This window comes from Andrographis paniculata, unplaced genomic scaffold, assembly GCF_009805555.1.
Source record: "Andrographis paniculata isolate CXL003 unplaced genomic scaffold, ASM980555v1 Contig62END, whole genome shotgun sequence".
NCBI classification, from domain to species: domain Eukaryota; kingdom Viridiplantae; phylum Streptophyta; class Magnoliopsida; order Lamiales; family Acanthaceae; genus Andrographis; species Andrographis paniculata.
The window spans coordinates 8,373,296-8,395,278 of record NW_026137598.1 but is presented as its reverse complement, the minus strand read 5'-3'; the positions used below and the strand labels follow the sequence as shown (position 1 = coordinate 8,395,278).

Sequence of the window (21,983 nt, the reverse complement as noted above, 5' to 3'; positions counted from 1 at the left end):
TTATTTACTTGATGCTCATTTTAACAACCTTGCAATTAATTTTATATTGTTAAAGCATATCAAGAAGTTGTGGAACTGCCTGCCATTTGAACAAGAAAATAGATAGCTATGAACAGAATGCACGTCAGAAGTTTAAGCCCTAAAAACACAACCCCTCATTTCTCTTCTCATCCATTGTTTCACCTGCTTCTGTTGTGATTCCCTACAAGCTTTCTTGTTTTTTTTCCATTCAAGCCTGGTTTATTAATGGTGTGTTGTGCTGCTTTCAGTCACTTAGCCTATATAGAAATAGGATCACATTGCAGGGGTCCTGAACCTGAGGAGATTTCCGACCGATTGCCTCACTGTACTTGAGTTGAGTTGCTAGGGCCTGATGAGTTGCCACAACCCGCGTCGTCGCACAGGCACTCTTCAGGATTAGCGTAGAAATAGTCTTCTTCTTTAGGCTTGTCTGGGATGACCTTTCGGCGCGTTGGCTGTCCCATTCTTTGTTCATGGGCCAGCCGGACAGCAGCTGAGAACTCGTCCCACACTAGTGTTCCATTCTGGTAAGAGTCCAGCAGTTCCACAATTTTCCTTCGATCCAATTGGAATGTTTTCTTGTGCCCTTGATACCTCCGGTGGCCTTCAGCCACCCTCGCCATGTTGCCGTCGTATGTAGGAACAAAAACATCGCTGGCTACAGATACCATAAAATCCAGCGCTGCCATTTGTGACGAACGGTTTTGGAACTGCCTCAGATCTTCAGGATCAAGCAGCATTTCCTTCTTCACCTAAATCCATGGAAGCTCAGTGAATCCCAAAACAACAAACAAATCACAAGATCTGCACATATTCAAAATTTAGACATTACTCACAATCCTTGGAAAGGCAGCTCTTAGGGCTGTAAGCCTCCTTTCGCCGCCATAGATCTCGCCCGATGCAATGTAGATTTGGGTGTTTTTGTCGAAACCCAACGCCCGTAGAATCAAAGAAGTCTCTTCCGGAGTGAGAGGGCATAGGCCCTGTGATCTTCGTTCTTCTGATATGATCTCTTTCTCCTTCCACCATGGAAATGCATACCTATCGATCCAACCAAACCATACACAAGTAAAGAAATTGAAGTGTGTTCAAACTAAAAACAGAACAAAGGGATTGACAATTCTTTATGAACATTCTATCGAGAGTTTGTAATTACCTCATTCTTTTGAGCTCTTCGGCTTCTTGATCAGTGCAGCCATGAGTGCAACCTGAGAAAGCCAACATATCCATCTCATATCGTAAATGCAATGCCACGTAAGGTCCCTTCCCCCGTATAATACGAATCAATTTGTTTCCAAACTCCTCTATTTTAGGCGTGAACTTTAGCCCCTGAAAATTTACACGGCATCTCAGCCTCTGAAGCTCCAAAGAGATCCCATTGTTCGACAGCCGGGAATCTGTCCTGTTGAAGTGTATCACTTTGTGCTTGCGAAAAAGAGGCAGGATCTGCATTGTATGTTCAAAACTGATCAAAATGTCCACATAAAATTCTCAATCGAATACAGGGTATAAGTACAAGAATCAAAACATCCCAAAGCATTGCCTTGTCTTCAGAAGTCTAAGAATTTTAGTAAATAAACAAAGTTTCCCATTCACCTGTTGCAAGTAGTATTGCTCATTGGACCAACTAACAGGCGGCATCTCAAGAGGTTGATGTTCATAACGCGCACTGAATTTCTTCGGCAGCCTCTTGATTATCCGAACTTCATCTCTTAATGAATTGATGAAATGGCTCACATCAAATATATCCTCAAAATTGCTGCCCACAAACCACATCATTTCAAAGTGCATAAATGAGGTATGAAACAACTATTCCATGAGGTAATAAGTACCTAGGATCAGCCCAGAACGATGTTTTGTCAAGCTCAGGAACAACCAGCGTAAGATTTAAAAGCCGAGCAACAGCCACCATGTCACAGATCTATAACAACAGATTGCTAAATCACCTCCAAAGTATATATGCCAAAAGAAAACACAAGACAAAGACTAAGTTCTAAGTTCTAACCGCGGAACGCATCTGATTCAAGCCGCCATTGCAAGATACTCTTAGAAAACCATTGCTCGAGTAATTCCCTAGCATTACACCAACCAAGAATCATTCCAAACTAACTTGACATTGAATTCACAACACAACAACAACACAATAACAAAAGTATCTCTTAACTACAGCATCCAACTTGAAATATGATCAACACTTCCTCTCCACTGATAATGAAGATGGTAATCAATTAGTGCTATTGCCAGTCACATATTCCACAGTGCATTATCTGTAAGGAATGAAAAGTTAAAAGACAGAACTCACGGGCAGGAACAGGAGGAGGAGGAGGAGGCAATGAGGGTTGGTCGCGAGCAGACATTTTGGTGAAACCCATGAATCTGGAAAGCAAATGAGGATGCCATAGATGCCCCACTGCCACAAGCTGAACCAAACACGTCCATATTAGGATGGTGGAACAAACCCTAATAAACCACACTTGAAGCCGCGTCCTCGGCATCACCTGCCCCAACAATGGCGGCACTTTCTCCATACTCCTCTCTGATCTAACGCCAATCTCCATTTCGCCGGCATTTCCACCGCCGACATCTCATTTTCGAACCATCCTTAGCATGACATAGAATTCGCACACAAACACAAACATTTTCATGCGCCGGATGTCGAATGTGCGCCGTGGTGTCCCAAAGATTCAATCTTCAAAGTACAATGTGGGATTTGATCGGAAGCCCAGTTGCAAAAACGTGGAGAAGTGGAATAAAACCTTTTAACGCTTGCTCGAATTGCAAAAGCAAAAACAAAAACTGATTCGAGGCACAGGATTGAATATTGAAGATTGAAGAATGGGATCTCAAGGAGGAGAGTGAAGAAAATGGAAAATCTGGAGAGATGGAGACGAATTCCGTAGTTTCACGAGGAAATTTGTGTCAAAATTAAATGGGGAAGGAGTAATTTTCACGAAATGAATAGTTAGTTCAGCAAAATGGTTACAAATGTCGAATTAACTGCACAAAATTCTCTCCTATTTTCAGCAAAAAGCAGGCAAAAAAGAAAGGGAGAAAGATTAATTAAAAAGCAAACAATTTTCTATTTCAAAATTAGTATTCTTCCTTTTTCGCCCTCCACGTCCACCTCTCTGTATTTTTGGATCAGTTGAGGAACAAATGCAGATCATTACTCCTCGAGTGCCCTGCTGAAGAATAATAAAAATGTATGTATATATATAACACAATTGAATTAGTGGTAGGTCCCTACATTCTTCAATCATTACATATATATATATATATACGTTTCCATCACTTTCTCTCGAACCCCAAATAGAAGTTTGAATCTTAAAATGATAAATATATCTATATATATGTAAAGGGGATAATGTTTTTATTGTGCAAGAGTGAGAATTAATTCAATTCATACATACAAGAGGAAGCATACTTACAATACGTGTAATTACCTCATTGGCTACATCCCTCATGATTCGCCCGCTCTCTAGTCTCTTCTTCTGTCTGTCTGTCTCCATTGAATGATGGTTGGATCCATCGATCGAACGTTCCTTCCATTAAAGATTTTTTGGATCGCTGAGATGAGTTTGGAATTCCAAAGATGGATTCTTTCTCTGGTTTTGGTTTCAGGGTTGTTCTTAGTGGAATCCATCCGATTCGATTTGGATTCGGGGCACACCCGATGCATCGCGGATGAGATCAAGGACAATGCAATGACTGTCGGAAGGTACCACGTTGTCAACCCTAATGAAGGCCACCCGTTACCAGACACTCACAGAGTCACTGTTCGGGTACTGCCCCTTTTTCTGCAATAATATAATTTGTAAATCAGTATGATGATATGTAAATGTCCCATTCTGGGTAGGATTTGTTTATGGTTTTTTGTTGGTTCAGAATATAAAGACAAATGGGGGTTTCTTGATATATATACACAGATTTGGTTCTTGATTATTATCATTTTTGAACATATATATATAGGTGACTTCAGAATATGGCACAAGCTACCATTATTCAGACAATGTGAGTGATGGGCATTTTGCATACCAGACAGTGGAGGCAGGTGATTACATTGCTTGCTTTTTTGCTGCTGATCACAATCCTCCTGTCACCATTACAGTTGACTTTGATTGGAAGTCCGGCGTCACCGCTAAGGATTGGACCAACGTCGCCAAGAAAGGTTCTGTCGACGTAAGTAGCAGAAGCATTCGTTGTCACAATGAATACAATACAAGAACCTTAGTTGTATTTTATTTGGTTTCTGTTGTTGTTCTTCAGATGATGGAGTTGGAACTGAAGAAGATGCTCGATACAGTCCAATCCATTCACGACGAGATGTTCTATCTACACAACAGGTACTCTTTCGGAAGACAAAACTTAATTGGATTGCAGTGAATGATACTTACAGTTTTGATTGTTGCATATTTCAGGGAAGAAGAGATGCAGAGATTGAATAGATCTACAAACTTCAAAATGGCCTGGTTGAGCTTCCTGTCCCTCGTCGTTTCCCTGTCTGTCGCAGCAATGCAGCTTTCGTATTTGAAGTCATTCTTTCAAAAGAAGAAGCTTATCTAACTCTTACTTCTTCTTCTGAATCACTTCTATGGTTTGGCCAATGCTTGTAAAATAGAGTTTTGATTCAAATAGACAAAGAGGGATTCTAATAAAACTCCCCAAAACTTTATTTTATCTGCACTGTAACTCAAAAATAGGAATGACACACAGGTTAATACATTTCACAATATCCTTTACCAGAGAATTGCTGCCTGCATTAGTGATGATGAAAGCTGTGTAATTAAAATTTAAAACATACAGAAAGGGTGGGGTGGGAAGAAAATACACACCAGATAGTCATACAAAAAGACAATGATAGCCTATACATCGGATGCTTAACAGCATGTTTACAAGAAAGAGAGTATCTTAACGGTTTAGTGTTAATCAAAGTGCTCATTTTGGAACACATTCAAACAAGAGTTCGAGGACAGAAACTGTATTTTAGCAGCACCATCAATTCCAACTCCATAATCCAAAATGCAGAATGTTATAAATTTGTTCCCAAATAACTAGTCTTTGTATAAATGGCAGCAGCAAAGGATATTTAATTTGCTATCTATCTCATGCCACAAGTTTTGGGTTGAAAGGAGGTTACCAGCAGTTGCAACCATGTTTTACTTCAATATCCCTTCACTACGATGAAAAGATGCTCCAGTGATGATCAGAGGGCATTGATTCCTTCATTTTTTCGAGTCTCTTTAAAATTTCCAAGAAGGCAGGTCTCTTGTTCATGTCAGCTGACCAGCATTGTTCTGTTAACCTGAAAATTTTTTATTCCTCCATTAAAACATCAGTCACATAAATGTTTGTGGCAGATGCTGCTATTCATGAGTTTCTGCAGGGCGAAATTTAATAAAGCAACAAAGCAAACATAACATGTGGTGCTGTGATTTAGATCTTGGATGCTAAATTCCATGGTATTGTACTCAATAGGTACTTACTCCATCAATTCAGGAGTAAAACCTTTTGCCCTGAATATTGGCCGGTGACCATCTGAGACGTGTCTGGCTGCTTCATATGGTTCATAATGTGAAAATGGAGGGGTGCCTTCGATCATCTGAGAAAGGTTAACAGCACTTCAACTCAATATCAACCAAATTTTAGTTAATCATATGAACATTGCAAATATCAAATTACCTCGTATAGTATCATTGCAAAGGAAAAAACATCGACTTTCTTGTCATATTTCCGGTGCTTGAAGACTTCAGGCGCCATGTAACGATCTATTGAAATTATAAATAAACGATAGGGCAGTATTAGTGATGATTGATTGAAATTCCAGGTGCACATTTAACTGCTTGTATGATGATCACTCACAACTTCCTGTCTCCCCAGTCAATTTGTACACATCGTGTGAATGCCGTACCCTAATGAGCTTGCTTAGGCCAAAGTCGCCTACTTTTAAATGGTCAGCATTGGAGTTGACGAGCAGAACATTCCTGGACAAGAACAATGTTTAATATAAAAGAATACTGTTCATTATAAATAGTACTCATCCCCAACTTTTGATTCTTTCTACAATTCGATCTTCAGAATGCGGTTCAGAGATGAGAGCCTCTGAGGCAGGCAGCAGAATTATAAGGGCTGTTTGGAAGCTATAATAGTATTCACTTTGCCAAGAAAACAAATAGCTAACCTTGGTTTGAGGTCTCTGTGTATTATTACATTTGGTTCGCTGTGCATATACGCCATGCCTCTGTCCAAACCATATTATGACGTCAGTGTAGTTCATATTACATAACGGTGAATAAAACAACAAATTACAAGTATACAGAACCATCCTATACTGCTGTTACCTGGCAATATCCATTGCAAAATTAATTGCCGTTGCTGGATTCAGAGCCCCCTTTTCCTTTAGATGTTGATGTAGATCACCCTATAAAAAGTATAGAAGTAGAAACATAATAAGTTCATTGTAGAGTCAATACAGCACACTTCCACTAAGATATAACATGATTCTCTCACCCCTCTCAAGTACTCTGTGATTAACATTAAGGGCTTCTTTTCTGTAACAGCTCCTAAAAATTGAACAATGTTTGGATGGCGAAGCTTTACTAGCAAGTTGACCTCATGCCGGAAGTCCTGACTGCATGCAGTTAAAGAGAGAGCAAATTTACCTAAGGACAGAGAAAAAAGGTAGAAACTAAAGAGCTTGTGAATATTATATAGTTTTGGCTGCACTTGTATTTTCCTTGATAAAGACATACTCCGATTGAGTTCAAGCATGCAAGGACGCTTCCGACACATTTGTATGAAAATATGCATGGAAAATGGGTAGTCAGAATTGTGCGAACAAAAAGACATACACCACTAATCTGTCATCTGAAAGGCTTGGAAGAATGCGTTTGACAGCTACTGGTGTTCCCCTCCAGGAAGCTTTTACTATCTCACCAAAAGAACCCTACAATTTGCGGGAAATAAACAGTGAATATATATATATATATGCATGCAGCAGAGTAATGGGAGGAACAACACCTTAAGTTCACTACAAGAACATAAATATCAGAAAGTTTATTATAAAGGCCACACAATATGGAGCACAACTGCCTGAACCATGAATCAATTGGTTCTTGACCATGCTCTTCCAGTATAAAAAAGAGAGAGGTGAGGGTCTCAAGGGAAGATGATTAAGCAACAGAAATAGCACGCTTTTTGACTTTAATACAGTGGCATCACACAATAAATGAAACAGATGCTACTGTGGTGGTGTGGTCCAATCAGAAATGCAAGAACTTCCAGACCTTGACACATACAGCCATATAAAACCAACAAACATCTGTAATGGATCCTCTAATGCAAGCTTGTTTCGTGTGCATCTCAACAGTAAGTATGTCTGACATAAAAAAAAGTTTACCTAGTTGAATATGGAAAACAAGGACACTACATGTAGTATTTGATTACACGTGTAATATAACATGTCAAAATGTTCAAGAATTTAGTAGGTAACTTCGATAAACGTTATTGAGTATGTTGAGTAATATAATTAGTATTCATGTATATGCACCTTCCCAACAAGAATTGCACTTGAGAAGTCCAGCTCATCAGGATCTATCTCCCAGTCACACTTTTTTGGTAGAGGAGGTGGCAAAGGTTTGGGTTCAAAATGACTTCCATTCTGTCCCTGCAAAAAGTAGTAATCCATATGAAAAGGTAGCAATGGAAAGAGTTTCCATATACGAATGAGCAATAATGATGTTATTTGAAATTCAACAATCCCATTTCACTTTAGTATTATCTCAGTGTTGTCAATGAGGGTAATCGGTGTGAATATGTTCAACACCGTTCTTCCAAGAGGAAAACACAGTAAATTTTATAAATAATCAAGAATAAGAGCTAGATTAAGGTACTTAGAACTTACATAAGATAGTCCACCATGGGATTTTAATAGATCGATCATAGCAGATTTTTTCGCTCCTTCTGCATCAGCTAAAGGCTGTTTCAAAGATGTAATATTCAGACAGAAACCCAATTATATGAGCCCAGACAGAAGCAAGATAAAGGATTTGAAATACAGATTTAATTATGAGCCTCCAAACATAATTACATTTTTGGATACCAATTCTGCTGTGAACCAAGGATCAGCTCAGCTTCTATGCTAGGAAAAATTGATGGCAACTAAATTGTGGAGCATGCTAAAATCCATAATTTGGGTATCATTTTTTCTTTATTCTCACTAGATTATGTGTCCTTAAAACAACTGCATGAAATTTTGATTTTTCTTTTTCTGCAAACTTAGAGAATTAATTTCCAATTATTTTCAAGCAAAAACACTTCCATTATTCAGTGAATTCTTTGGCAATAGTGATATCTTAAATTGGCCTAAGGATGATAATCTTCGAGACCTTACAAAATCATCCATATGACGACAACAGTGAAAGTGTGAGAAGGATTGACCATATAAGTCTTGAACTAAATGCCCCTTCTTTTTTATTTTTAGAAGCCACTTCTATTCATTTTATATATGCATATTTTAAAGACCATGGAAGCATCATTGCAGAAATGACCTTATCATGCCTATAATAATCAGGCCTTCTTTATGGTGAACATATTGCGAAACTTAAATATGTCAAGAATTTCAGTCGATAAAAGCAAGTAACAATATGTTGAAAAAGTTAATAATAATAATAATAATAATAATAATAATAATAATAATAATAATAATGATAAAACATGAATATAATTATATATATACGATCATAGGTGAACCAACATTCTTGTTTGTTGGCAAACAATTAAAATAGTACAATTCGAACTCAACTCCAATTACACCTAAACTGAACTATTCTAGTTTGGCTGTCACTCACACATAATATATCACTGAAGTCATCAACTACTGAAGACGATCTAATGCGACAACTCTTGACAAGTACCAAATATCCTAAACAACAGAAATGTCAGCAGAAACTTTTAGTCGTATTGAGCTTTCTCTGATAGAATACGATAATCACACGCAAGTTTGCAACTGTTAATTCCTACCGACAATATGATTGCCAACTATCACAAACAAAGCTCACCCCTTTCATGATTTCATCAAATCACTTCAGATTTTGAATCGACTTTGCTACTTAAGGCAGTGGAGTTAAAAACTACAAATTAGTTTTTTTCCTTTCCCCAAGAAACCATTTATTACTCGATCCATTTTCTTAAAGAAATTGAAAGAAGGAAATAGAAAAATAAAAACTAAAAACCAACCAGATCACAGAACGCACAGTTTACCAAATTGCAGCAACCAAGAAGACGGAAGACTCGTATCAACTAAGCCAAGCACCGGAAAATGAAATATCTACAAAATCCAGAACTATGTAGCTACAAAATTCGAGGACAACAATGGATACCGTATTTTTCCAGCGATCCTGGGCGTTGACATCTGCCTCGTATTCCAAAAGGCACTTGGCCACATCGATCCAGCCATGAATTGCCGCCACGTGGAGAGGAGTTCGATTGTCATAGTCTCTAGCCTGCACAAGCAATCGATCTTCCTCGAGGAGCTTCCTCACCGCCGCCGCGTCGTTCTGGTGCGCGTGCCACAAAATCAGAGAAGTCCGGCTCACCCGCGCCTTCTCTTTCTTCTTCTCCTTATCCACCCCCGCCGTCGGCAGCGGCGTCTGACCCTCTCCGCCCGCCGAATGCCCCGAGCTCCCCTCGCTTCCGCTCATCCGGTGGAATTTGGTCCGGTGTCGGCTTTGAGTGTGAAACCCGCCACCAAATAACCGTTTTATTTGGGCACAAGCTAAAATATCCACCCCACGTAAAACGGACCTCTTAATTTGAGAGCTCCCGGGACTCCGCTCCCGACACCTACGCACCCAAGCCCAATTCGCTCAAGTCCCCTGCTCCAGGATCTCCCAACGACCACACTTTGTCATCCTTACCTCAGTAAAAATTATCTTGTCAACACAACTTTGACTTCCAACATTTTTTTACCACCAAAAAAACATTATTCTCCACAGTAAAACAGATACCAATTTCTTCATTAACATAGGATCACAATCTCAAAGAATGTTCAAAAGCCTATTTTGGTCCTGGGCTGTAGCCCACTAACTTCAACCCATTCTAATATTGGGCTTTTATCACATGGGCTATTGAAAGGACTGCCATAATTGGTACCCAATGGTTTAAAAAATGTTACAGTTTCCATATCATCATCTATAATGAATTGGAATCTCTGTTTATGCTATGGATTTCTTTATTTGTTTAGCACAAATGGATACATACATGGAACAGAGTGATCCCCTCAATCCCATGCCTTGACACATTTTTATTTACATCTAAATCTTTGCACATTAAATATGTAATAATTAATTTTACATTGGGGACTCCAAAGAAAACATTATTATTGTCATCTGCAAGAGAGGAGCTGAGGATGGCCAAACTGGACATGATGTGGTCCTACTCTAACAAACCCAAGGCATTGTTGTAATAATTTTGTCGACTCATCAAGTTCCAACCAAATAGAATAAATATTAATGCACCTAATCAGTTTATATGTATATTTGTTTATATTTATTTTTTAAGAAAGAAAGGAAAAGGGCCCAATTTTCGAAGTGCAAGAAGCACCAAGTAAAAATGTTGGGAAAAAGTTGGGGGCAAATTTTACATGAGGGATAATGTGTGACCTAATTCTGAAACAAATTTAAAGAATTAATTGATTCTAGGATTAGGGTTTGTATTTTATTTAGTTTTTAATTCGTGGGGTTTGGATTGTGGAATTAATTGTGGCCACCCCTTTTATTTCATGTTGTGTTGTTCAAAAGTGATGATGCCTTTCGGTGTTGATGAGATTAAATCAAGACCTGTTTGATTGACAATCATATTTGTAGTAATACTTTATGTTATTTTATTGTTTGTGTAATTTATCATATAACTTTTAAGTTAAATTTATATGTACATATATATTGTTTCTATTTAAGATTACATTAGCAGCTAGTAGCCTCAAAACTGGTAGACTTTTTGCATTACTTTCTAATCAAAGGTTGAACTTTTGACTACAGACATTGACAATTTGGAATACTTCCATGAAAAATGTCAAACTATGCAGACAAGATTACAAGAACCACATACATATCTATCTGTCTATATATCTCTACTTTCTATACATTTAACAATTTTCTTTTTCCTTTTTTTTATTTTTTTTATTTTACTTGATAAATTATTTATATAGAAAGGAATCTTGGGCCTGCTCAAAAACTGTCAAACACTCCAGTTCAAGCATTCTCTTGTTTACGTTTCCTTTTTTCTTTCTTTTTTTTCCCTAACATGAAAAGAAAAAGGAAAAAAAAAAAAGAAAAAGAAAGATGGGTTGTCCTAAAACCAACGATGTGTTATCAAATGGTTGATAGATATAATTGAGCCCACAATTAAACATCTAATCAGGACTAAAGCAACGACAATCATGGCGATTGGCACAATAAAATGTTCATTGGATGCAACAATGAAAATGAAAGTGATGATGAGATTAGGACTTGCAAGAATGAATTCAATTAGGACAGCAGCAGTTAAATTAAAAAGGACAAGATTAAGATTAACATCAAGATTATTACATTTAAAAATAAAAAAATAAAATCGAAAAGCTATAAGCCAACATACAAAGATTTAATTTTTATTTTTTTTTTAATTGAGTCAAGACTACACTAAATGGAGCCAAAAGGCAGAGGACAGAGGGACTATGATATCTTCTGTATTGGAGTCAAAAGCATTACAATTATTACAACTACAACTCCAACTCCAACTACAACTAGTGCAGCAGTGAGCTTGCTGCTGCCATTGCAAAATACACTTCACTGCTTCTTGCAGTTGCAGACTTGCAGTTGCAAGATCATACATACATACATACATACAGACACATTCATATAATAGTCTTATGTTCTGGATGCAAAAGCACGAATTCTTTTTGGGGTTTGCCAATAGAATAATGCTCTTCTGTCTTCACTAGTACCAGAAAAAGTTTCCCTCTTTTTTATTACCCGGTCCACCCTTTTCATCCCTCTCTCTCTCTCTCTCTCTCTTTCTCTCTCATAGCCAGCACAGTAAAGCAAAGCAAGCCTTTCAGCAGCAGTAGTAGTAGTATTCTCTATTCACCACTGTCTTAAAACAACTGCCTTCAGTTTTCTGATAAAAACCAAGAGCCAAAGAGAAAAAGGAAAGCCTTTTCTTTCCTCTCTTCTGTCCCTTCCTTCTTCTCCTTCCTTCATTCCTTTTTCTCTCTTTCATTCCTTTGATCTTGATTTATATTTAATTCAATCCACCAACAATATTCCCTTCTTCTTCTTCTTCTTCTGCTTTGTAATAAATCAAATTCTTGCCCCTCATGGAGGAACAACAGTGCAATACAGGCAAGAAATGCAATAGAGCCTTGAGGGGGGACGAAAGAGCTTATGGATATCAGTATCAGTATGAGTACCAGTATCACCATTACCAGCTGCTGCAAAACTACCACAGGTTTGGACATTATGGCTTGGGTTTGGGCTACCAAACTTCCCCGGCTTTGCTTCCTTTGCCTCCAAGCATTCCTCTGCAGCTTGCTGTGGCTCCACCTTTGCCTCAAAACAAAACCTTTGTGTCCAAAAACCACCTTCAGAAGCCCCCATGGAGACACTCTCCTCCCCCAACTTCCTCGAATCACTGCCAGCCTCAGCACTTCTCTGGTATTGGCTCCTTGTATTATGGCTTTGCCTTTGTTTGTTTCTGCACTCAGTCATGTGATTGCATGTTGGATTTTGTTTGAAAGTCGATGGGAATGATATCACTTTTAGATGATTTCACTTTTCTTTTCCCGGTTTTAATTCAATTTCTGCATCTTCATGCTCTTTCTTTCTTTCTTTCTTTATGGTTTTTTTTTTCAGTATTTTAATTACCGACTGAAAATAAATGAGACGACAGGCAAGTAGTAGAGTGCTTTATTACAGTGTTGTCTATGTTTGATACTCGTGTGAGACCTACATATTTGTAGCATATTGTATTGTAGTTGTACTCTCCATAGCTGCTAATTTGATGAATGAACTGTTACGACAGATGTTCAACAGAAAGCTTGTCTGCCCTATGACCAGAAAAATGGAAGAAGAAAGATCGACTCTACTGAGCCCAAACCATTGGCAGTTGCTAGAAGGCCTGATTGTGGTGGGGTAGAAGGGAAGATTATAAACCTTGTTGCTAATCATTTCTCAGTCCAATTCGATCCTACACAGAGATTCTTCCATTACGATGTCGAAATATCTCCGAATCCATCCAAGGATATAGCCCGAATGATCAAGCGAAAACTTGTCAACGATCATTCCCAACTTCTTTCAGGAGCTTCTCCTGTGTTTGATGGCAGGAGGACGTTGTATAGTCCAGTGGAGTTTAAGGACAACAAGCTCGAATTCTACATTAGCCTCCCGATATCGATTGGAAGAAAACATTCGACGAGTTCTGTCCTCCAGCTGCATCAGCAGAACAAGATTTTCAGAGTGAACATCAAGCTTGTATCCAAATTCGACGGCGAAGCCATGAACAGATTCTTGACGAATAATGGCGATGATTGCCCTCTCCTTCCTCAAGAATATGTCCATGCATTGGATATCATGTTGAGGGAGAGCCCGACAGAGAAATGTATAGCTTCCGGAAGGTCGTTCTATTCGAGCGCCATGGGAGGGACTAATGACATTGGAGGAGGAGCTGTTGCGCTTAGAGGTTTCTTCCAAAGCCTAAGGCCAACACAGCAAGGTCTTGCACTTAATGTGGATTATTCGGTGACGGCGTTCCATGAAAGCATCGGAGTGATCCCTTATCTGCTGAAATGCTTCGACTTTATGCACGACGCAGTTCAAAACAAGAGGAGGATTTTGGTGAGCGAAGAGAAGAGGGAGGTGGAGAGGGTGCTTAAGAACATGAGGGTCTTTGTTCGACACAGGGAGACTGTCCAGAGATACCGTGTTTATAGCTTGACTGAGGAAGTTACCGAGCATCTATGGTTTCCTGACAGAGACGGCAAGAACTTGAGGCTTGTGGACTATTACAAGGATCATTACGGCTACGATGTGCAGCACAGGAATCTGCCGTGCTTGCAGATTAGTCGGAGGAAGCCATGTTACCTGCCGATGGAGCTTTGTGTCATTTGTGAAGGGCAGAAGTTTCTTGGAAAGCTCTCCGACGATCAAACTGCAAAAATCCTCAAAATGGGATGCCAAAAACCGGCAGAACGGAAGGCGATTATCGATGGAGTCATGGAAGGACCATTCGGACCAACAAGGTAGAACTAATATATGGCTAGTTTTCTTGCATAGTTTCCTATCTGCTGAAACATTCGATCATTGTTGTCTGTTTGTTGATCCAGTGGGAATCAAACGAATGAGTTCAACCTTGAAGTTTCGAAAGAAATGACTCGACTAACTGGGAGAATTCTTCAGCCTCCCAAGCTTAAGCTCGGACACGGTGGTCATGTAAGGAATCTAACTCCTTCAAGACATGATCGACAATGGAACCTTCTAGATAGCCATGTCGTCGAGGGTGCTCGAGTAGAGAGATGGGCGATAGTAAGTTTCGGGGGGACGAATGATCAGAAAGCCGGCATACCAAAATTCATAAAACAGTTGTCTCAAAGATGTGAACATTTAGGAATCTTTCTGCATAAACACACTGTTGTTAGTCCACTCTTCGAGCCAATGCACGTGCTCGGAAACCCGAAACTTCTAGAATCGAAGCTCCGGAAGATTCACAAGGCTGCCATGAACGATCTCCAGCTCCTCATCTGTGTTATGGAGAGGAAACACAAAGGATACGCGGACCTTAAACGAGTCGCTGAAACGAGCATCGGCGTGGTAAGCCAGTGCTGTCTGTATTCGAATCTCGGCAAGCTAAGCTCGCAGTTTCTCGCAAACATGGCTCTCAAGATCAATGCCAAAGTCGGGGGATGCACCGTAGCGCTTTACAACTCGTTGCCTTCTCAAATGCCGAGACTCTTCCGACAGGAGGATCCCGTGATCTTCATGGGAGCTGACGTGACGCATCCCCACCCGTTGGACGACGTTAGCCCGTCAGTTGCAGCTGTTGTCGGCAGCGTCAACTGGCCCGAAGCGAACAAGTACGTCTCGAGAATGAGGTCGCAAACGCATCGACAGGAGATCATCGAGGATCTCGGTGCGATGGTGGGAGAAATATTGGACGACTTCTACGAGGAGCTCGGCGAGTTTCCGAAGAGGATCATCTTCTTCCGCGACGGAGTGAGCGAAACTCAGTTCTACAAAGTGCTGCAGGAGGAGCTGCAGGCTATCCGGCGTGCTTGTTCGCGACACACCGGATACGAGCCTCCGATCACGTTTATGGTGGTGCAGAAGAGGCACCACACGCGGCTGTTCCCGTTGTTCGACCGCGATAGCTATAGCCAATTCGCAGACGAGAATGTGCCACCGGGAACTGTTGTGGACACGGTGATCACACACCCTCGGGAGTTTGACTTCTACCTGTGCAGCCATTGGGGCGTGAAGGGGACGAGCCGGCCAATCCATTACCACGTCCTATGGGACGAGAGCCGGTTCACGTCCGACGAAGTGCAGAAGCTCGTGTACAACTTGTGCTACACGTTTGTGAGGTGCACGAAGCCGATATCATTAGTCCCCCCGGCGTATTACGCGCATCTCGCGGCGTACCGGGGCAGGCTCTATATCGAGCGTTTGGATTCGGGCTCGATCTCGCGATCATCGCCTCCCAAGACAGTGCCTTTACCTAAACTTAGTGACAATATCAAGAAACTCATGTTTTACTGCTGACATTGCTAAAATGTTTTATCTTGTTTCAAGTGTTTTGTCCAAATCCACACCTCAAATTGATGAAATACTAACTACTCTAATTATTGAAATCAAGGTTGTTTCCGATTGTTCTTAGTATGAAAAACACAGATGCATGCTTGTTAATTAACAAACATCATATAAAACAAAAGGGCAGAAATGAATTAGTCTTTAAATTAGCAAATATATACATACACATACAAACAAGGTGAAACAAGACATGATGGTCAGAAGGAAGGATGAAATTTTGTATGTACATGCATGCAGGGAGGCAGCAGGAAGAAGGATGTAATAATAATAATAATAATGATATATAAGTATTTTTGTAGTGTATGAATGTGTGTTTGTGTGTACATGCAAATGCAGAGGCAGAAGAGGCAGAGGCAAGAGGAGAGGACAGGGATGGATGGAAATTTTGTTTGGTAGCAGCTGGAATAAATGAATTCAGATTTGTCATTTTGTGAGGATAGGATAGCAGCAATAATGAGAGAGACTGATGAAGAATTAATTTGGTGGTGGGATGGAACTCAAACCTACCATTAATGAGGTGACATTAATGGTGGAAGGAAGGAGGGAGGGTTGGCTTTTGTCAACAAAACTTACCAGACCAACTCAAAATAAAATTTTAAAAATAAATAAATAAAGAAAGAAAAAAGAAAAAAGAAAAGAAAAGGTGTTGCTGCTGCTGCTGCAGCAGCATTGCATCAAGTGAAAGACAAAACAGAAAGAAAAGAAAAAAAGAAAGACACCACCCAAACAAAGAAAGGGAAAAGATCTACACTATTATGCTAAAGTTTTAATTATTACTATGACCTTTTAATTTGAACAATCTCAAATTTGTAACATATTTTTTATTTTTATTATTTTACAATTTTTGTTAATACTATAATATGTAGAATTGTAATAAAAACAAAATAAATATAAAAGGAATAAAAAATTATGTAGGAGTATTATTTAAGACACTGTACCAAAAGCAAAAATAGCAAACAAATTTATGAGTGGTCAGTCTCAAAGAGAAACAGGGGGAATCCTCAGAATGTGTCATTGGTAAGAAACCGAGTTGTCATTATCAGAATTGAAGAATGAACAGAACAAAACAGAGCAGAGTAAGAGAGAGAAAGAGAAAGAATCTAGGGGCACTTTTGGGATATGAGGAAAACCACAGAAGAAAGAAAAAAAATTACACACTGGTAGTACAGAGAAAGAAACAAAGAAAGAAACGAAGAAAAGAAATCAGAAAACTGACTAAGACCTGCCCAGCCCTGCCCAATGCATTTATTTTTATGCTCAGTTTTGAAAGGTGGGAAGAAATTCTTGGGAGCTCCTGGACCTTCTGACAACATACTTGGGTCCCAGTGTTTCTTGTGGGCCATCAGTCATCTCTCCCAAGATTCTATATATGTACTGAAACAACATTTAATTGTAATTGAATATTTAATGTCTTACAGAAATTGATTCAAGTATGTTGACACAGAGGGTTAATGAAAAACATAATGGTAATGAATCTGTTTGTTGTGTACCTGGATAGGATTAAATGATGAAGAATTTTCAGCACAAAGCGTGAAAATTTACAAAACATTACACAAAATACAAACTTTTTAATATTCATAACATCTTTAAAACTCTCTTCTAAAATGGAGTCTTAATCTGCAACTGGAATAATCCAATATTTAGACAATAGAACTGCACCATTAGACTTGGGATTCCTTATCAGTCTGACAAGCTTGATATCTATATCATATACAACTACAAGCATAAAGCCAAACATGATTTAGTAAGTTTCTATACTCAGAATAAAGAAATATTAATTGTATGAACTTTTGAAACCTAAAGAAATCCAAGCAAATGTTGTAAGCTGCTACTCATCAGACCACATGTATCTTTCTTATTTTGAGCAGCATAATTCTTATGCAATGTTTGCATCAGCTGGTGTATTTATAAGTTTTAGAAATATCAAACATTTATAACACAAAGATATATTAACAGAGAATTATCATTTGGGGCTTTTGTTAGAAAGGATGCACTGTGTTAAAATGATTAGAAAATGTCTTGTAATGTGTCCTAATTATAATAGTAAACATAAATGAAATTAAGCGTCTATTATATAGCCATATTCTACTATATTATATGATAATGGTATTAATTAATATTATTAAATAATACTATGAAACATATCTTGGAACTAACTCTCCAGTACACTTATCATTTCATTTTCATTTATAAAGAATCAGTGGAAAAATCCATCGAGAATCAATACCATCTAATGCCTAATCTAATAAAAAGTACAAGCACCATCTTTCACTTAAACTTAATAGCACAAGTTCACCAAGCAAAAAAAGAATACATAGACAATATACATTGAACTATAAAAAGCAGAATGCAAAACCAGATCACAAGTTAACCTTGCTCTCTTAAGAGCATTAGTTTCAATTTATGAGCACAAATTACCAAGTAGAATAATAATACATACTACTTCTAAGGGTTAAATTATCTTGTATTGCACTATCTAAAGAGAAGCATGTATCTCATTATATGCATATACTGAGGCACATATATTGGTACCGATAAATGAACAAATCAAATTTTTGGATCTTTTTCTGTTGAAGTGGCATGACATTGCCAACATATGTTCATATATCTTCTCATATGGAGTAAACAATAATGAACATGCAATAAGTATTGTTACGTTCCTGTATATCTTATTAATAATAAACGAGTTCATTAACTACATTTATCGATTGATATCCACCTGGGTACTCCTAAATGAACATTATGTCATGTAGCTGCCTAAATTGTTCAGCACCATCTCCTTTCTGCAGTCGTTGAAATATACAACACATAAGTTTATAAGTTTGTTGCCATGGTTTACAGAAAATAAAAGCTTATTCAATGAGAACCAAGAAGAATTTTTATTAATCAAAATTTTCATCAGAACCTAGCTAAATTCTACGAGGATTACTATCTAACAGGAGAGATTTTCCAAAATTAACAAAGCAATAAAACTATAGCAAATAAAAATCATTGCCCACAAGATTGGAAATACAGTGAAAACAGGATCAACTAGAGTGGCAATATACAACATACCATCCGTACGATTCTAACAACCAAGAAAAGTATAAAATTATAGCATGTTGTTATTAATGAACAGAGAAAAAGAATGTCAAATAATAGGGATTGCTTGATAATTTGCATAAGAAATAGAAGAATAGATATAAGGTTATTGGTGGAAACTGAGATCTGCCAAAAATGAAATCTGATGAGCATCTCCCATAAGTAGGATGACACAATGCTTATATTTAAACGCATTTTCTTGCTTCACACACACATAATCCTCAATGAACATTAAGAATGCTTAAACCAGTGAAATGATTTCAGAATTCCATCATTATGCAGTTGCATTTCCAATAATGCAGAAATACATCTCTTAGTGTAAAGGTTGAAACTTGAAAGCAAAGCAAACTCAGAGTACCTTTTATATATAATCTCAGAATCCTTTCAATGTTACTAATCCAATCAGCAGTGGAATTGGAATTTAGAAACCGCTATAAGTCAATTGGAGACCAAAAAAAAAAAAAAAAACTCGAAATCCTTCCTACCTTATAATATTTCTAGGGCACCGCCGTCCTTACCCTGCTGTCTTCAGTTCACAGTGGTGGCGCCCAAAATCGACCTGCCATCGCCATATTCGTTGTAGGAGGAACTAGAATTATAATGGGCTGGGCCCGCGGGGCTATGTCGCTATTCAGTTTTAGCAACTTTGGATTATATCGCATAGAAAGCCTATTCATTAGTTTGTATTGTTTTTGTAATTGATTTTTTTTTTCTTTTTTTTTTTTTAAAAATTATATTATATGTAGCCAAAAAAATATTGAATTTGTAGTTAAATTCTATATGTACATAAATAAAAGATTAGAAATGACTTAATAGTATGAAATAAATTCGTAACTTCTAATTCCCGTGGATCTCTAGGTCACAAAAATTTGTATGGCAAAATATAGTAAAATTATTATGTTATAGATATATCTATGGAAGCAAACTTATACTCCCTATTTCCCAAATACCATGTCCAACGTTGCCGTTTCTGTCCATGTACCATGTCACTTTCCTTTTTTAAAAAATGATTACACACTTTAATTTCATTTTAAATTTTTATTATTTTTTTAATTTTAATTAAACTAATTAGTTATTAATTTATAATTATTTATATTATAGGATAATTATTTTCACTAATACATTATTAATTATCTACTAATTACACCCCTCATAAAATACGGTGTTTACAGTGTAGCTCTTAAAATACGGTGTTTACAGTGTAGCAGACACAGTATCTGATACGGAGGGAGTATTATTTGTGGCAAATAATTTTTCAAATAAATTTGAATGCATTTAGACAATTTTTGTCACAAAATTGGCTATGATTGTTATTGCCTAATACATTATTATAACTAATTTCACGGTAAAACTACTAGCTTTATATTCTTCAAGGGGATGACACTATTTTTTAACTCAACATATTATATGTACAAATAACACACAATATTATTACATCAACGGAAAAATCGTTATGTATGCAGTATAAGACTATAATATTGTTGTTAATTTATGTGTTATATTTGTATTATATTAACATATACAATATATTGTCTGAAAGCACACAATGATATTTTGTTATATATGATGTATTTGTATTATATTAACATATACAGTTGTACTGCAATGTAATAGCACAGTTAAATCCAGCCCAGCCATTCCCCAAATTTTCCATAGATAATTTTATAGTAATATTAATACTTTGTTGTAGTGTTTATTGTCACGAAGAGAAGCATGCATCTGATAAATATCAATAATTAATTTAGTTTACTTTTTCATTAAAATTAAGTCAAAAAAAGCTCATCTATCATCTAGAGAGCTAGCATTACAAAATATAATGGATAAACATAATGTATATACTACTAACACAAAACTACCATGCAGCATGAATTTTCAGAATTTTCTAAAACGATGACAACGACGACTTGTAACCTTGGGGTGGGGCGTGTTCATTAATTATCCTCAGACTTCCTGGATCGGAGAAGGATCACCAGCTTCTCTTCTTCCCGTAAACCAAAGATTTCGATCTCCTGGTTAGCTTGAAAACCATAGCCTTCCGCAATTTCGTACCATGGCTTCCTTATGGCGTAGCAATACGTAGACGACCCCGACGGAGTTTTATTAATCCGCGAGTCACGTTTGAACCCCTTTTGATCGATAATTTTAATCAGAATGAAATCTTTATTTTCAAGCGTCTCCAACTCCTTTTCAGTAAATATCCTTTCAGGGTTCTTGACTTGACTGCATGGTATCGAGAGGCGATTTTGATGTTTAGACAGATCAGTTCTCGTCAGGCCTTTCTTGATAATCAATATCGGTTCAGCCGCGCCATTGTTTCCCATTAAATCTAATTGGTTGTTACCTCTCTCGCCCTCAACAGGATTATTTGCAGGTTCCATGGCCGCTGCTGCAGGTGCCGCTTCCTGATTAGGGTTTGGGTTTGGATTAGGGTTTGGGTTTGGGTTTGAATTTGATTTTAATTTTCTATGTTTGGGCAGGGAAACTTGATCGGTGACATCACTTTCGTAGGAAAGTCTCTCTTTCTTTGTACAGCGATCTTCTTCTTGACAGTCATCAGTCTCTCTCTTCCTCTTCCTCGACTCCCTTATGCTGTTCGCCATTTTCTCTATCTTCCTGCGATAATATCCAAGTAGGCTCTGCAAGTATTCATCGTGGGTTGAAAAGCTTACCAAGGTATTCTGTCGATTATTCCAAGAGACTACGAAAATTTTCAGGAATTCCGTAATCGGATTAGGGAACTCCCAGGAGAATTTGCCAGCTATGAACTGCTGATCCAACAATGGCACAAACTCACGAATCATCTCTATCTCCTCTTCATTAAAGAGGTAGTAATCCTCAAAATCAATCTCCTTCTCCCTCGCCGTCAACATCTTGACGATGGAAATTGCAGAAAGCCGAATGTATGAATTTAGGGTTTGATGAAAAGGAATTGAGCACTATTTAGAAAGACATGAGGTAGATTTATATGGAACGTCAATGTATCTAATAACTAAATTTCGGGATTTAACAATGATATCAAAATATTTTCTTGTTATTGGTTTGTTATAT

The 21,983-nt window shown here is 37.9% G+C and overlaps 4 protein-coding genes across 5 annotated transcripts; 2 read left to right on the top strand and 2 right to left on the bottom strand.

The window, feature by feature from the left end:
• Window positions 1–57: 57 nt before the first annotated feature.
• On the bottom strand, window positions 58–3,087 carry LOC127261330 (rhamnogalacturonan I rhamnosyltransferase 1-like). 2 transcript variants are annotated; one of them, XM_051289640.1, is made up of 8 exons: window positions 2,520–3,087; window positions 2,324–2,441; window positions 2,027–2,094; window positions 1,854–1,942; window positions 1,618–1,780; window positions 1,178–1,467; window positions 858–1,062; window positions 58–773 (listed from the first exon to the last, which is right to left on the bottom strand). In XM_051289640.1, the coding sequence occupies exons 1-8, from the start codon at window positions 2,577–2,579 to the stop codon at window positions 342–344; spliced, it is 1,425 nt and encodes a 474-aa protein (XP_051145597.1). In that variant the 5' UTR covers window positions 2,580–3,087; the 3' UTR covers window positions 58–341. The 2 variants fall into 2 exon arrangements, with proteins under 2 accessions (XP_051145597.1, XP_051145596.1); XM_051289639.1 differs by having other exon boundaries at window positions 2,324–3,087.
• A 446-nt stretch (window positions 3,088–3,533) lies between these two features.
• On the top strand, window positions 3,534–4,584 carry LOC127261333 (transmembrane emp24 domain-containing protein p24delta9-like). Its single transcript, XM_051289642.1, has 4 exons — window positions 3,534–3,803; window positions 3,991–4,200; window positions 4,288–4,364; window positions 4,440–4,584. Exons 1-4 carry the CDS (start codon window positions 3,534–3,536, stop codon window positions 4,582–4,584), a joined length of 702 nt encoding a protein of 233 aa, XP_051145599.1.
• Window positions 4,585–4,857: 273 nt separating this feature from the next.
• LOC127261331 (integrin-linked protein kinase 1-like) lies at window positions 4,858–9,781 on the bottom strand. Its single transcript, XM_051289641.1, has 11 exons — window positions 9,399–9,781; window positions 7,922–7,996; window positions 7,568–7,684; window positions 6,870–6,964; window positions 6,529–6,649; window positions 6,360–6,439; window positions 6,200–6,259; window positions 5,881–6,002; window positions 5,701–5,786; window positions 5,505–5,620; window positions 4,858–5,323 (listed from the first exon to the last, which is right to left on the bottom strand). The coding sequence occupies exons 1-11, from the start codon at window positions 9,717–9,719 to the stop codon at window positions 5,197–5,199; spliced, it is 1,320 nt and encodes a 439-aa protein (XP_051145598.1). The 5' UTR covers window positions 9,720–9,781; the 3' UTR covers window positions 4,858–5,196.
• Window positions 9,782–12,038: 2,257 nt separating this feature from the next.
• Window positions 12,039–15,878, top strand: LOC127261329 (protein argonaute 7). The gene is made up of 3 exons (XM_051289638.1): window positions 12,039–12,707; window positions 13,075–14,290; window positions 14,375–15,878. The coding sequence occupies exons 1-3, from the start codon at window positions 12,371–12,373 to the stop codon at window positions 15,804–15,806; spliced, it is 2,985 nt and encodes a 994-aa protein (XP_051145595.1). The 5' UTR covers window positions 12,039–12,370; the 3' UTR covers window positions 15,807–15,878.
• The last annotated feature ends 6,105 nt before the right edge of the window (window positions 15,879–21,983 follow it).